The 16,401-nt window shown below is 43.0% G+C and overlaps 1 protein-coding gene across 3 annotated transcripts in view; it reads right to left on the bottom strand.

Annotated features, from left to right (window-relative positions):
- Positions 1-735: 735 nt before the first annotated feature.
- Positions 736-16,401, bottom strand: part of mettl8 (methyltransferase 8, methylcytidine) — a 52,507-nt gene continuing 36,841 nt past the window's right edge. For 2 of the 3 annotated variants that reach the window (XM_067987476.1, XM_067987475.1), the window contains exons 8-10: positions 8,236-8,342; positions 4,469-4,534; positions 736-3,368 (exon numbers count right to left, since the gene is read on the bottom strand). In XM_067987476.1, coding sequence (XP_067843577.1) covers positions 3,214-3,368; positions 4,469-4,534; positions 8,236-8,342 — 328 coding nt within the window. In that variant the 3' untranslated portion in view covers positions 736-3,213. The remainder of the gene's footprint in view (positions 3,369-4,468; positions 4,535-8,235; positions 8,343-16,401) is intronic. The other variant, XM_067987477.1, reaches the window with a different exon arrangement.

The raw sequence follows: 16,401 nt of genomic DNA, 5'->3' as shown, positions 1-16,401 counted from the left end.
GTTGGGGATTTCAGAACCTTGGACTGGGAGGGAGAAAATAAGAGTCAGCCAGTATTCCCGCTCTTGATTGTCACCAAGTGACTCCTGTTGCAAAGTATCTATGTGTGAGATAAGCGAGAACACCACCAAGTTTGGCTATGACATCTTCCACAGTCAAATTGACTACTAACACTGTTGGTCTTTCTTGTTTGAGCCTAGACAAATTGAGAGAAGTACCAAGGGCTGCCAGCACCTGTAGAACCATAACCCTGAGTCAGTGCATATAGGAAAAAGTTGGGAATTAAAAAAAAAACTTTTAATTTTTGTGAAGGAAAATAATGCAACCAAACCAACCCAATAGTCTTACAACAATAACTGGCAAAATAATGGGAACAAACTTGAGGATGACCTACATGACAATAAATTGCAGATGGTCCCGGACCAACCTCTAACCTTTTTGAGAAAGTGCAGCCCAGTGGACGTTGTAAAGAAAGCCTTATGACGTCTACATGAATTTCCAGAACGCCTTTGATAAAGTTCCCCATGAAAGGCTACTATATAAGCTTAAGGCAATGGGCTTTCTAGGTCAAATCTGTGATTCAACAGTTGCAATGTGATCCAACTTTGCAAATATAGGGGGTGGTGGTGTGTGTCAGCTTCACCTCTGACTTCTGAGTGGTCCGAATCGCTCCCACTCCCTGGGTTCGAGACCTTGGACTTATTTGGGGGTTGTGACAAAGTGCAGCAGACAACTGGTTTTGGTGCAAGAAAAAAAACAACTGGCTTTATTGAAGTCACAAATGAACTTATAACATTAGGATTACACTGAGATTATACAGACATACAAAGTACACTTAGTTAAGAATGGGGAACACACGGCATAACGAGGGAAAATCACGCTACTAATCCCCTTACCCTTGTCCCACCCCCAAAACCTAACTAAATTGAACTAGGAGAGGTCAGGGATCATGCTCACCAACCAGGGTTCCTTGACAGTTCGAAATCCAGCCAGGTAAGCCGGTTGCAGTTTTGGGGTACGCTCTTTGTGTCCTCAGGGGCCTGCCGTCTCCATGTGGTCCTGGTCTGTGGAATCTGCGAAGGTTCTTCAGTTGGGTAGAGTCTGCTGATGTGGTAAGGCACAATTGTGGGTGAGCGATCTTCGTGGAGGGCTGCGGTTGCGGCCTTGTCGTCTTCGGTTGAGCCTGCCACGCCGTGCCCCTTGCCGTGATGTTGTTTGCGGGCCTGCGAACCTCCGGATCTCCTTCCTCCGCTTGGCTCAGCTACCTCTCCCTGCTTAAACTCTGCTTCAACCGCTTAACACCTGCTTACAACCTCTGCTTAAAACCTACTCCAAAACTGCTCCCCCTTCGTAACTGGTGGCCCAGTTATACTGTTTTTCGAATTTCTTATCTGAATCCAAATCAAGGTTAGTTCTTTGTCTGATTATGGTGGGCTTCTTCAGGAGGTTGTTGTCTCATTGTTTATAATGGGCCCACATAATGTTTATCGTTGGCTTCCTGTCCCTGTAACTAGTCTTGAACTGAAAGCCATTGTATATGTGAAGTATTGATGGGTTTGCATAATTGCATTGATTGCTACCTTCCTGCTTTAGTAGTTAGTAGCGATTATTTATGCAAGGCTTTGATGGGCTTTAGTTTTGTGTAAGATGAAGTCTTTCTCTGGGTTGATTTATTTAAAGGGAAGAATGCGTATTCTGTCTCCTCTCGTTGTCTGGTTTCAGGCAACAATCCGCACTGCATCCAACAAGCCCGGGTATGTCCAGTCCCAGGCCCTCATGGGCCTAGCCTTCTGTCTGCAGGGTTCTACACTTAACCCAGCAGTTGGGTCCTCTGCCATAAAAGTCCAAAAGTCATATCCTTGTTGATGATATGAAAAATGTGGGAATTTTGAGAACCCTTCATACCAAATTGGAAGGGGCAGGGAGCAGTTGATCCTGTTGCGGCAGCCATGGAACTAAAGAAGAACCTAAACAAAGTTTGCAAGCGGGCAGAACTATGGCAGATGAAATTTAATATAAATAAATGTAACTTATTACACATTGAGTAACTATGTTCTCCTTTTTTCCCCAATGAAGAGTTCTGGGTACCAAAGCACAAGGGAGACATCCAAGCCTTGGAAGTGGCACAGAGAGGGATCATGAGACTGATCCTTAATCTCAGAGGACTGGGTTATGATGAAGCACTAAAAAAACTTGGACATCTCAGTCTCTAAAGGAGGGGAATGAGAGGGGACCATAAAGATGTATCTGAGTGGACTAGAAAATATTATCAAAGCACAATTTCAAGTTAAACCACAGCTGTAGGATAAGAAAATGCAAGTATAAACTAGATAATGGTAAGTTCAGGACTGCTATTAGAAAGCACATCTCCACGTAAAGAGTGATTAATACCTGGAGCAGTCTTCTGGGTACGGTGATGAGGCAAAATCTCACATCATTCAAGAAGCAGTTAGATGCTGTCATGCTGAGAACGTAGTTTCTATGGTCTCGTACATTGGTATTTTGTGAGCTATGAATGTAACTTATAAGACCTTTCTTTTGGTACATTAGCTGTTGTAACAGAGTGCAAAGAAAGAAGTCTCAAAATCAATCCTTTGGTGGGAAGAAGCAGAAAGACTTGAAGAAATTGGACTGGAGTACCAATGTACAACTGATTTTACAGAGCAAATGATAGTCAACTCTGCATTTAGATGCCTGTGTATAAAGAGCAGAGCTGCAGGCAAGGAAACAGTTTCTGATAGCGAGTTGCACCATGCGCTAATCTGATAACCCACAAAGACCTTCTGAATGGATATTGAGTGCCGATATGCACCTGTACGTGGCAGTGCTGCGCTCCTGACATAAACACGAGGATTGTTAAGTGCTAACAACTCACAAGATGTTGCTACAGTTGTAATCTTATAACAGGACTGATGGGTACATCTCTCATATTGGAGAGAATACACTCTGGCATGCAGCACCTTTGAGAACTGGTTTAAATATCTTTTCAATATGTAAAAAAAATGGCACAGGTATACACAGCACAAAGACAAGTATGTCAAACAGAAACTTTAGTAGCATTTTTCAGATCCGCAGTAATACATAAGTTAAATTGGATAGTGAAGAAATAGGGACAAAATTTTAAAGGAATATAAAGAAATTAACAGAATAGTAAAACTTTTTCCACCTGGAGCAACATTGTTTAAAGGAGATCCAAAAAGAAATATCTTCAACCCTTAATTTAAACATTTTATAGAGGGCTTTTGGTATTTGCATTGCACCCAAATACGGTGCATTGCGACTCTCTTTTTGCGGTTAACTTGGAGCCGCCGATCCATTAAATTTTGAACTTCTTTCAAACCAGCTGAGATGAATATATTCGCAATTTCTTCTGTAAAAGAAAAACATGTTTAATTAAAAATTGATTATAATAGTAAGATACATATAATTAGTAGTCTGATCAAAAGACATTTTTGGTGCCCACAACTATTATAAAAATTGTGGACCAGACAAAGAATTACTCTGAATATGAACAGAAAAGAAATCCACATTGATAGCTGATTTTCTCTCCCTCTACACACACCAATATATAGGGTCAATTAAAAAAAATTGAAGTACATTCCACAACATGTACATTGCCAATGTTTCTTCCCTTCCTACCACCCAAGTGGCTCTTCAGTCACCACTCTGAAAATCACTTTAAAATGGATAAAGAATCAAATTCAAAAGATCATTTTGATCCAAAATTAAATGTTATTTGGTGATTCACAGGGCTAGAGTAAGGTTTTAGCTTTGTAGCTCAAAATAGATAAAAAAATAAACTACTTTTTAAACAATGGAGTTCAAACACAAGTATAGAATTAAAACAACATTGGCCTACAATTTAATGCCAGCAATATAAGTGGGTTAACACCACTGTTAAAATAGCAGAGCATTATGCATTTGTCCACTAATATTGCCAACAGTGATTTCTAGTCTATTGTGTTCAATGGAATCAGCAATAACTGCCTATTAAATCCTTCCGCAGCTTTGTGTTCAGTATTCTTTTAATTTAGTTGGAGCTAAAACATCACCTTTGCTCTGTGACTCAAGATAGTAACATAAAATATTCTGTTTTGAGCTGAATTTTTTTGAGCTGAATTTTCCTGTGAATGTTATTCTTCCATCTTTGAACATGTCAGCCAGTCACTTCTGGAAGCAATGGACAGGCAGCTCACACAGCTTACTGAAGACTGTTAAAACACCGTCTGCCCGTGTTAACAATTCTCAAAATAGATTAATTTCACTTTTATTATCAAACAGTATATTTATGATAAAAGTAGAATATTTAATGAGAACCATATACTCATTCAGCAAGCAAGGAAGATGTTAACTCATTTGTGACCTTGCCATGTCTCAATTTGCAGATCTCTTCACTTGTGGAATGAATTATATATTCCACAACTTCCTGAGCATTCTCTATAATTTAAAGTTCTCTGCTAACGTTCATACCTTTAGTAAAGAAGTAAACGCAAGTACCATCTCCTCGAACATAAAAGTTTCCAAATAAGCAGCGACCTAACAAACAGAATTTAAATATTTACAGGTTTGAAATTAAACTGAAAATATTTTGAGTAGCTTTTGCACATAAATGTTTATAGTCTCACAACTAAATAACAAATTCAGAAATATCTCTGAAAAAGTTCACTTGATATCTCAGAATCCATTAGTGGTCAAAGATTCCTATTAAGTAAAACAAAGTTGAGGAGGTTTGGAAAACATGTATTCTGACAAGGATTCCTTACAATATCTTTTTAAACTAGGAGTTGACTCAGTGGGCAAATCTACCACTTGCTGCGTACAAACTAGGAAGGACACAGTTTTGATTCTGGATCTGTGAAAAATTAGTGATCTTAAACCAAACTTCTACAATTCACTTTACACGCTTAGGGTGCGAATTTTTTTTAAAAAGAAAGAATCAGCTATAGCTCCTGCTCCTAATTGCTACCCAGTGAACTTTGCCAGAGAGATATGCGTCAGGTAAGGATTGGATTGGGTTCAGCTATGACGCTTCTACAGTCAAAATATCTGCTCACACTCATTGCCCAAACTCATGTGAGAAGAATAGCTACTTCGGTGAGGTTGCCGTTAAATGTAGAACTGTGCACCAACATGAGCCAGCGCTTTGGAGAAAATTATTTTAAAAAGTAACAGTGGGAGTTCCTGCTCCCAGATGTTTAACTAAACATCTTCCACAATATTTTTCAAAGCAGTAGCTCTATAACCTCCCTTCCTCCTCATGTGCAGTTTAGTGGGTAAGTGCACCATCGTTTGTGTAGTCAGCCAGACCAACCAGAACATCCAATATTAAATCTTTAGTCTGTGCTGGTGGTAGGCAAGGGAATTGGTGAAAGAACTATAGTAAGTATTCCCGTACTACAGAGGGAAAAGAAACCAGCCATGAAACCCCTTGTAATCATTGTTCAGCCATTTCTGGAACTGCCTGTTGTGATATACCTTCACTACTGCATGTAATTTTCTCACTCAATAATTATGGCTAGAGCAGATTACTGACTCCATGTGAAAAAACTGGAGATGGGGACAGAGGGAAAGGTGCAAATTTTTACCAGGTTGTTGATTGCTGTGGAGTCAGAAGATAGATTATATGAAACTTAAGTGGCAAAGCGGAGGTGATAAAACTACAGATTGTGCACATATTGAGAAGATTGCTGATCGCTGCATCAGTTTCATTTAAAGACTACAAGTCAGAAGGGATAGAGCAGTGCTTTTTCAGAGAGAAGAATGAACAGCTGGTCTTGTAAAAAGAGAAAATATACCAACAAATACTGAAGATGTGTGGTACTTACAAAAGTATGCACACAAATGTTAAGACAAAGCACAACACTGGCCAAAAGACAAACCTACCATCACCACTCACTGCGTTAGTACAATGACAGCAACAATTCCGAAGGTTTCATCTGCTACAGCAACCACAAAGGTGACGTGCATTACTGATTCCTTTAGTACTCATGAAAATAGTCTTCAAGCTTGTGCAGGCAAGCGTGAGTGCAACAGACAGTTTGTCATTCACGGTGTTAGATTCTCTGACCTTCGAAAGGCATTGCAAGCAAAAGGATTCATTTTGCCAAAGTCAGTAAATGGTATAAAGAAAAGTGATAGAGGATGGCCAGACAATAAGATTGTTCATAATGAGTGATATGTTGTCTTTCAAGGAGAAAGATGGAAAATTTAGACTTTAGATGAATGGACTTCATCATCTGACAACATATGAACATAAATGGCCATGGAATGGGAGCAAAGTTTTGGAGCCTTGGGTTGATTCAAGTTCACTGTTCTATGCCAGCTGAAAAACGCACCGGGCAACAAGAAGTAAAATCATATGATCTCTCACTGTTGAATGATATCATGTGCATCACACTGACAGCTGCAGTATGGAGGTAAGGCAGAATCCAGAAGTTGCTTTTTCAAACACAGATGCAGATATTACTTTTATAATCCCTGCACCTGTCATGAAAGAGTTCAGTATTTTGCTGTTGGAGGATCGTAGAAAAGACTTCGCCGTGCAATTCTGAGTCTGGCTCTGGGACATCACCACCTGCAAGTGGTGTAGTGCCACAACAAATTTTAACTAGGCCAGCATAAACGGTGCCACCAAAGCAGCAGTTGGAACTTGCAACACAGGCATCTGTTTCACATTTACCTATCTCTGCTATGCCGAGCAAACAATTTTCAGGCAATGGTGACATATCGCTTTTTGCAGGAGCAAGTTTTTGTCTTGATGGCGGCACTCTGGGATATTGTTTTCTGAGGAGCTTTCACATTGCTGCAAAATAGGCAGCTACAATTCAAATCAAATAGATTTTTTGATGGTTCTTCGTTAATTTATATACTGTTAAAGTTAAACTTTGAAAGGGAGTGTTGTTTAATGGGTGAAAGCACTGGATGTGGTGTTTTATTTACTGAGGGAATGGTTACTGCGTTGTGAAAGTGGAAAGGTTGTAGTTAGGGTAGCGGAGACAAAATCTCTGGAATTATTAAAGAGACAGATGCTGTGACAATAGGATTTTATGAAAGGAAGAGCCTGATGGATAAATAACTTTCCTCACTTGTACTTACCTTTGTGGTCTTCGTGACTGGAAGGATGGATAGCTGGGTGAGTGTTCCCATTAAGTCTCTTAGTCTGAGACTAGTTATTTCAGAATGTGCTGAACGGTGGTGCTGGAGCTGACCAGACAGGAATCATTCCAGTTTTATAATTTTAAAAAATGCTATTTTTATAAGTAGTAAATAAAAATGTTTTGAATCATCTTAAAGAATATCTATTTGTTGTGTATCTTCCCCTCCACAGCCCCCCTCAACTTTTAGTGGGTCCCAAGCACAGATACTTTATTACATGAAGGCAAATAGTGACCTTGATTCCCAACCCACAATATACAAGATTGAATCCCAAAATTCTGTGATCATACTAATGGGATTGTAGCCCAGCCTGAGTCACTATCCAGGAAAGGAAGAAGATGCCAAAATAAAGAGAGAAAATGAACACAAAGTGGCCATGTAACTGTTACCTCACCACCACCTCTCTCGACTCCTCCACTGTCTCTCATTTGTCACACTGCTTGTCCGATGAGTAAAAATTTCCTCCAACTAAATATTGGGAAGATCGAAGCCACTGTCTTTGGTCCCCGCCACAAACTCCATTCCCGAGCCACTGATTCCATTCCTCTCCCTGGCCACTGTCTGAGGCTGAACCAGGCCGTATGCAACCTTGGCGTTCTATCTGACCCTGAGATGAGCTTCTGACCACATATCCGCTCAGTCATCATGACCGCCTACTTCCACCTCTGTAATATCGCGCGTCTCCACCCCTGCCTCATTTCATCTGCTGCTGAAACCCTCATCCATGCTTTTGTTACCTCTAGACTCGACTATTCTAATGCTCCCATCTTCCACCCTCCATAACTTGAGTTCATCCAAAACTCTGCTGCCCGTATCCCAACTCGCACCAAGTCCCGTTCACCCATCACCCCTGTGCTCGCTGACCTATATTGACCACCTGTCCTAATATCTTCTTACGTGGCTCAGTGTCAAATTTTGTTCGATAACGCTTCTGTGAAGTGCTCTGAGAAGTTTTACTATGTTAAAGGCTCTGTATATATGCAAGTTATTGTTGTTGTTGCAAGCATCTAAAGTGACACACCTACAGGATGTTTTTAAAATCTGAAATTTCTTTTAAAGAAAATAAAAATTTAAGAGATTACCTTTCTTTAATCTAAGCTGAGACATATCATATCTACCATAATCCCGAAATAATATCATCCCTCCAGGTTTGAGCAACTTGCTCAGTCTACTTATCACCTTCTGCATCCTAGAGGCAAGAAAATAAATCTCAGTTAAATATGCATAAAACAAGTGATTGATAATTTATTTCAAATAAAAAAACATTTGTATTTAAAACATTAGCATCATTTGGCAACCAAAATGGCCGTTTGTGTGATATTTAAAGGATGCAGTTACCTGAATTATTGCTTTGAAAAAGTTGCAAGAATGTTATTTATCACAGTGAATTTTGATCATGCCTGACTAAATAAAACAGTTAAAATCAGAATCTGCAGTTAGCTTCTATGTTTTTTGGATGGGAGCAAGCAGGACAGGCCACTTTCTTCATTTACAAAACGCTGCTCGAGTTGTTTTATTTTACTTCCTCTTTTTGGACCAAACAACTAAAACAGTCACTCTTTAAATGTCATTAATCCTGTATTCATATATAATTACATAAGTTTATTACCAAGAAAATAAATAATTGCAAGAAAAACAACATAACACAGGAAGTCGGCCCGAGAACCATATTAAAATGTATTTTAACTTCGACTCCAGAAGAAAATTTACAACACCTGGAAGATCAAAACATAGCACAAGCTACACATGGCCGCCGACACTAGGGTTACTCATACAAACAAAAAAACTGACTTTTAAAGTAGCGATCTTTCACTTCCTTATTACCCACAATTAGAACTAGGTTACACTGGCCATTATCAATCATAAAATTATTCTTTGTCCATTTTTAATCTCAAATAACTGCCTGAGTCGCTATCGAGGAAACGAAGAAGAGGGAAAAAAAGAAAATGAACACAAAGCTTTCATCAGTGGGTAAAGAGGCCGTGTCAAAAAGTATTAAGATCAATCTTAAACACTCAGTCTATATCTGCATCTATCTATATTTATGAAGAGCTACCACGGTATTGTCACAGTGAGTTGCAGAATAGAGTGTTTTATGGTTTTAATGTATAATATATTATCAGCGCTACTGATTTATGGTGATTTAATAAGTAAAATTGCTTTTTTATTTGTTCATGGGATGTGGGCGTCGCTGGCGAGGCCGGCATTTATTGCCCATCCCTAATTGCCCTTGAGTAGGTGGTGGTGAGCCGCCTTCTTGAACCGCTGCAGTCCGTGTGGTGAAGGTTCGCCCATAGTGCTGTTAGGAAGGGAGTTCCAGGATTTTGACCCAGCGACAATAAAGGAACGGCGATATATTTCCAAGTTGGGATAGTGTGTGACTTGGAGGGGAATGTGCAGGTGGTGTTGTTCCCATGTGCCTGCTGCTCTTGTCCTTCTAGGTGGTAGAGGTCGCAGGTTTGGGAGGTGCTGTCGAAGAAGCCTTGGCGAGTTGCTGCAGTGCATCCTGCGGATGGTACACACTGCAGCCATTGCGCGCCGGTGGTGAAGGGAGTGAATGTTTAGGGTGGTGGATGGGGTGCCAATCAAGGGGGCTGCTTTATCTTGGATGGTGTCGAGCTTCTTGAGTGTTGTTGGAGCTGCACTCATCCAAGCAAGTGGAGAGTATTCCATCACATTCCTGACTTGTGCCTTGTAGATGGGGGAGTCAGGAGGTGAGTCACTCGCCGCACAATACCCAGCCTCTGACCTGCTCTCATAGCCACAGTATTTATATGGCTGGTCCAGTTAAGTTTCTGGTCAATAGTGACCCCCAGGATGTTGATGGTGGGGGATTCGGCAATGGTAATGCCGTTGAATGTCAAGGGGAGGTGGTTAGACACTCTCTTGTTGGAGATGGTCATTGCCTGGCACTTATCCGGCACGAATGTCACTTGCCACTTATGAGCCCCAGCCTGGATGTTGTCCAGGTCTTGATGCATGCGGGCTCGGACTGCTTCATTATTTGAGGGGTTGCGAATGGAACTGAACACTGTGCAATCATCAGCAAACATCCCCATTTCTGACCTTATGATGGAGGGAAGGTCATTGATGAAGCAGCTGAAGATGGTTGGGCCTAGGACACTGTCCTGAGGAATTCCTGCAGCAATGTCCTGGGGCTGAGATGATTGGCCTCCAACAACCACTACCATCTTCCTTTGTGCTAGGTATGACTCCAGCCACTGGAGAGATTTCCCCCTGTCTCCCATTGACTTCAATTTTACTAGGGCTCCTTGGTGCCACACTCAGTCAAATGCTGCCTTGATGTCATGGGCAGTCACTCTCACCTCACCTCTGGAATTCAGCTCTTTTGTCCATGTTTGGACCAAGGCTGTAATGAGGTCTGGAGCCGAGTGGTCCTGGCGGAACCCAAACTGAGCATCAGTGAGCAGGTTATTGGTGAGTAAGTGCTGCTTGATAGCACTGTCGACGACACCTTCCATCACTTTGCTGATGATTGAGAGTAGACTGATGGGGCGCTAATTGGCCAGATTGGATTTGTCCTGCTTTTTGTGGACAGGACATACCTGGGCAATTTTCCACGTTGTCGGGTAGATGCCAGTGTTGTAGCTGAACTGGAACAGCTTGGCTCGAGGTGCAGCTAGTTCGGGAGCACAAGTCTTCGGCACTACAGCCAGGATGTTGTCGGGGTCCATAGCCTTTGCTGTATCCAGTGCACTCAGCCCTTTCTTGATATCACGTGGAGTGAATCGAATTGGCTGAAGACTGGCTTCTGTGATGGTGGGGATATCGGGAGGAGGCCGAGATGGATCATCCACTCGGCACTTCTGGCTGAAGATGGTTGCAAATGCTTCAGCCTTGTCTTTTGCACTCACGTGCTGGACTCCGCCATCATTGAGGATTGGGATGTTTGCAAGCCTCCTCCCGTTAGTTGTTTAATTGTCCACCACCATTCACGACTGGATGAGGCAGGACTGCAGAGCTTTGATCTGATGGTTGTGGAATCGCTTCGCTCTGTCTATAGCATGTTGCTTCCGCTGTTTAGCATAAGAACATAAGAACATAAGAAATTGGAGCAGGAGTAGGCCAATCGGCCCCTCGAGCCTGCTCCGCCATTCAATAAGATCATGGCTGATCTGATCCCAACCACAAATCTGAAGAACACAAGAAGTAGGAGCAGGACCCGGCCACACAGCCCCTGGGCCCTCTCCGCCACCCACAGGGCATTGACCGATCCGATCTCAGCTTCATGTCCAATTTCCTGCCCGCTCCCCATAACCCCTAATTCCCTTTACTTCCAGAAAACTGTCTATTTCTGTTTTAAATTTATCTAATGATGTAGCTTCCACAGCTTCCTGGGGCAGCAAATTCCACAGACCTACCACCCTCTGAGTGAAGAAGTTTCTCCTCATCTCAGTTTTGAAAGAGCAGCCCCTTATTCTAAGATTATGCCCCCTAGTTCTAGTTTCACCCATCCTTGGGAACATCCTTACTGCATCCACCCGATCAAGCCCCTTCACAATCTTATATGTTTCAATAAGATCGCCTCTCATTCTTCTGAACTCCAATGAGTCGAGTCCCAATCTACTCAACCTCTCCTCATATGTCCGCCCCCTCATCCCCGGGATTAACCGAGTGAACCTTCTTTGTACTGCCTCGAGAGCAAGTATGTCTTTTCTTAAGTATGGAGACCAAAACTGTATGCAGTATTCCAGGTGCGGTCTCACCAATACCCTATATAACTGCAGCAATACCTCCCTGTTTTTATATTCTATCCCCCTAGCAATAAAAGCCAACATTCCGTTGGCTTTCTTGATCACCTGCTGCACCTGCATACCAACTTTTTGATTTTCTTGCACTAGGACCCCCAGATCCCTTTGTATTGCAGTACTTTCCAGTCTCTCGCCATTAAGAAAATAACTTGCTCTCTGATTTTTCCTGCCAAAGTGCATAACCTCACATTTTTCAATATTATATTGCATCTGCCAAATCTCCGCTCACTCACCCAGCTTGTCTATATCCCCCTGCAGGTTTTTTATGTCCTCCTCACTCTCTACTTTCCCTCCCATCTTTGTATCATCTGCAAATTTTGATATGTTGCACTCGGTCCCCTCCTCCAAATCGTTAATATAGATTGTAAAGAGTTGGGGACCCAGCACCGACCCCTGTGGAACACCACTGGTTACTGGTTGCCAGTCCGAAAATGAACCATTTATCCCAACTCTCTGCTTCCTGTTCGATAACCAATCCTCCACCCATGCCAGAATGTTACCCCCAATCCCGTGATTTTTTTATCTTAAGTAATAATCTTTTATGTGGCACCTTGTCGAATGCCTTCTGGAAGTCTAAATACACTATGTCCACTGGTTCCCCTTTATCCACCCTGTACGTTATATCCTCAAAGAACTCAAGCAAATTTGTCAGACATGACTTCCCCTTCATACAGCCATGCTGACTTTGTCCTATTAAATTATGCTTATCCAAATGTTCCGTTACTGTCTCCTTAATAATAGACTCCAAAATTGTACCCACCACAGATGTTAAGCTAACTGGCCTATAATTTCCAGCCTTCTGCCTACTACCCTTTTTAAATAACGGTGTTACATTAGCAGTTTTCCAATCTGCCGGGACCTCTCCTGAGTCCAGGGAATTTTGGAAAACTATCACCAAAGCATCCACAATCCCTACTGCCACTTCCCTCAAGACCCTAGGATGGAAGCCATCAGGTCCAGGGGATTTATCCGCTTTGAGTCCCATTATTTTACTGAGTACCATCTCCTGAGTGATTTTAATCGTATTTAGCTCCTCCCCCCGTAGAGTCCCCTGTTTGTCCAGTGTTGGGATATTCTTAGTGTCCTCTACTGTAAAGACTGAAACAAAATATTTGTTCAGCATTTTTGCCATCTCCATGTTTCCCACCATTAATTTCCCGGTCTCATCCTCTAAGGGACCTACGTTTGCCTTAGCCACCCTTTTTCTTTTTATATAACTATAGAAACTCTTGCTATCTGTTTTTATATTTTTTGCTAATTTCTTTTCATAATCTAACTTCCCTTTCTTAATCAATCCTTTAGTTACTTTTTGTTGTCTTTTGAAGAATTCCCAATCTTCTATCCTCCCACTAAGTTTAGCTACCTTATATGTCCTTGTTTTTAGTCGGATACTATCCTTGATTTCTTTACTTAGCCACGGATGGCTGTCATTTCTTTTACACCCTTTTTTCCTCAGTGGAATATATTTATTTTGAAAGTTGTAAAATAACTCCCTAAATGAACACCACTGCTCATGTACCGTCTTACCCTTTAATCTATTTTCCCAGTCCACTTTAATCAATTCCACTCTCATACCATCATAGTCTCCTTTATTCAAGCTCAGTACGCTTGTTTGAGAATCAACCTTCTCACCCTCTAATTGGATATGGAATTCAACCATGTTGTGGTCGCTCGTTCCAAGGGGATCCTTAACTAGGACATTATTAATTAATCCTGACTCATTACACAGGACCAGGTCCAAGGTTGCCTGCCCCCGAGTAGGATCAGTTACATACTGCTCAAGAAATCCATCCCTGATGCACTCAATGAACTCGTCCTCAAGGCTGCTCTGCCCAATTTGATTTGTCCAGTTAATATGATAATTAAAATCCCCCATAATTATAGCTGTTCCCTTATTACATGCCCCGACTATTTCCTGATTAATACTTCTTCCAGCAGAGTTGCAACTATTAGGAGGCCTATATACTACGCCCACTAATTTTTTTTTCCCTTATTATTCCTTATCTCCACCCAAACTGTTTCATTATCTTGATGCTTTGTCCCAATATCATTTATCTGTATTACAGTGATTCCTTCCTTTATTAACATAGCCACCCCACCTCCCCTTCCTTCCTGCCTGTCCTTCCTGATTGTTAAATACCCTGGCATATTTAATTCCCAGTCGTTGTCACCCTGCAGCCATGTTTCTGTAATGGCCACAAGATCATACCCATACGTAGTTATTTGTGCCGTTAATTTTGTTACGAATGCTACGTGCATTCAGATAAAGAACTTTCAAATCTGTTTTATGACGCTTAGTTCCTGCTTTTTCCTTTTTTAACACTTTACCTATTACTCCATACCTTCTGTCCCTTCCTGTTACGCTTTCCTCTCTCTCTCTGCTCAGGTTCCCAACCCCCTGCCACTTTAGTTTAAACCCTCCCCAACAGCACGAGCAAACACTCCTCCTAGGACAGCGGTCCCGGCCCTGCCCAGGTGCAGACCGTCCGGTTTGTACTGGTCCCACCTCCCCCAGAACCGTTTCCAGTGTCCCAGGAATTTGAATCCCTCCCCCTTGCACCATTCCTCTAGCCACGTATTCATTTGAAATATCCTCCTATTTCTACTCTGACGAGCACGTGGCACTGGCAGCAATCCTGAGATTACTACCTTTGAGGTCCTATTTTTTAATTTACCTCCTAACTCCCTATATTCTGCTTTTAGGACCTCATCCCCTTTTTTACCTATATCGTTGGTGCCTATGTGCACCACGACAGCTGGCTGTTCGCCCTCCCCCTCCAAAATGTTCTGTAGCCGCTCCGAGACATCCTTGATCCTTGCACCAGGGAGGCAACACACCATCCTGGAGTCTCGGTTGCGGCCGCAGAAACGCCTGTCTATTCCCTTTACAATTGAGTCCCCTATCACTATAGCTCTTTCACTCTTTTTCCTCCCAGCCTGTGCAGCAGAGCTACCCGTGGTGCCAGGAAGTTGGCTGCTGCTGCCTTCCCCTGATAAGTCATCCCCCACAACAGCATCCAAAGTGGCATATCTGTTTGAGAGGGGGATGGCCACAGGGGACCCCTGCACTACATGCCTGCACCTCTTACTCTTCCTGGTGGTCACCCATTCACTTCCTGCCTGTATACCCTTTACCTGCGGTGTGACCAACTCGCTAAACGTGCTATCCACGAGTTTCTCTGCATCGCGGATGCTCCAGTGAGTCCACCCGCAGCTCCAGCTCCGAGATACGATCGGTCAGTAGCTGCAGGTGGACACACTTCCCGCACACATGGTCGGCAGGGACACTGGTAGTGTCCATGACTTCCCACATCTTGCAGGAGGAGCATATCACGGGTGCGAGGTCTGCTGCCATGACTTGCCTTAGCTGAGTTACCCCTTTTAAATTACGTTGAAATTAGAAAATGTTAACTATACTAGGGACCTAGGTTCACTAAAAAAAAACACTATCTGCTATAAAACCTGCAGATCTTCCCTTTCTTATTACTTTACTTACAGTAAAATGGTAGAAATACTCACCTGAACCTACTCACCAATCAGCTGCCTCCCCTGTGCTGCGTCACTTTCTGACTGGTGACGTCACCCCGAACTGCCGCTGGTCTCAGAGTCTCGCTCTCAGAGTGAGCTCCGGTCTCGCTCTCTCCCGCCGCTCACCGACTGATCTCCCGCTCTCTCCGCGCTGTTTATATCCCCGCTCTGGTCTCGCTCTTTATCGCCGCTCACCGACTGAACTCTCGCTCTCTCCGCGCTGTTTATATCCCTGCTCTGGTCTCGCTCTCTCCCGCCGCTCACCGACTGAACTCTCGCTCTCTCCGCGCTGTTTATATCCCCGCTCTGGTCTCGATCTTTGCCGCCGTAGTATGTATGTAGTCTTGAGTTGTAGCTTCACCAGGTTGGCACCTCATTTTTAGATACGCCTGGTGCTGCTCCTGGCAGGCTCTTCTACACTCCTCATTGAACCAGGGTTGATCCTCTGGCTTGTTGGTAATGGTACAGTGAGGAATATGCCGGGCCATGAGGTTACAGATTGGAATACAATTCTGCTGCTGATGGCCCACAGTGCCTTATGGATGCCCAGTTTTGAGCTGCTAGATCTGTTCTGAATCTATCCCATTTAGCACGGTGGTAGTGCCATACAACATGTTGGATGGTGTCCTCAGTGCGAAGACGGGACTTCGTCTCTACGAGGACTGTGCGGTGGTCACTCCTACCAATACGGTCATGGACAGATGCATTTGTGACAGGTAGATTGGTGAGGACGAGGTCAAGTAAGTTTTTCCCTCGTGTTGGTTCGCTCACCACCTGCCGCAGGCCCAGCCTGGCAGCTATGTCCTTCAGGACTCGGCCAGCTCGGTCAGTAGTGGTGCTACCAAGCCACTCTTGGTGATGGACATTGAAGTCCCCCAGTATATTCTGCGCCCTTGCTACCCTCAGTGCTTCCTCCAAGTGGTGCTCAACATGGAGGAGGACTGATTC

This window comes from Heptranchias perlo, chromosome 7, assembly GCF_035084215.1.
Source record: "Heptranchias perlo isolate sHepPer1 chromosome 7, sHepPer1.hap1, whole genome shotgun sequence".
Classification (NCBI taxonomy): Eukaryota; Metazoa; Chordata; class Chondrichthyes; order Hexanchiformes; family Hexanchidae; genus Heptranchias; species Heptranchias perlo.
This window is presented reverse-complemented; position numbering and strand designations above follow the sequence as displayed.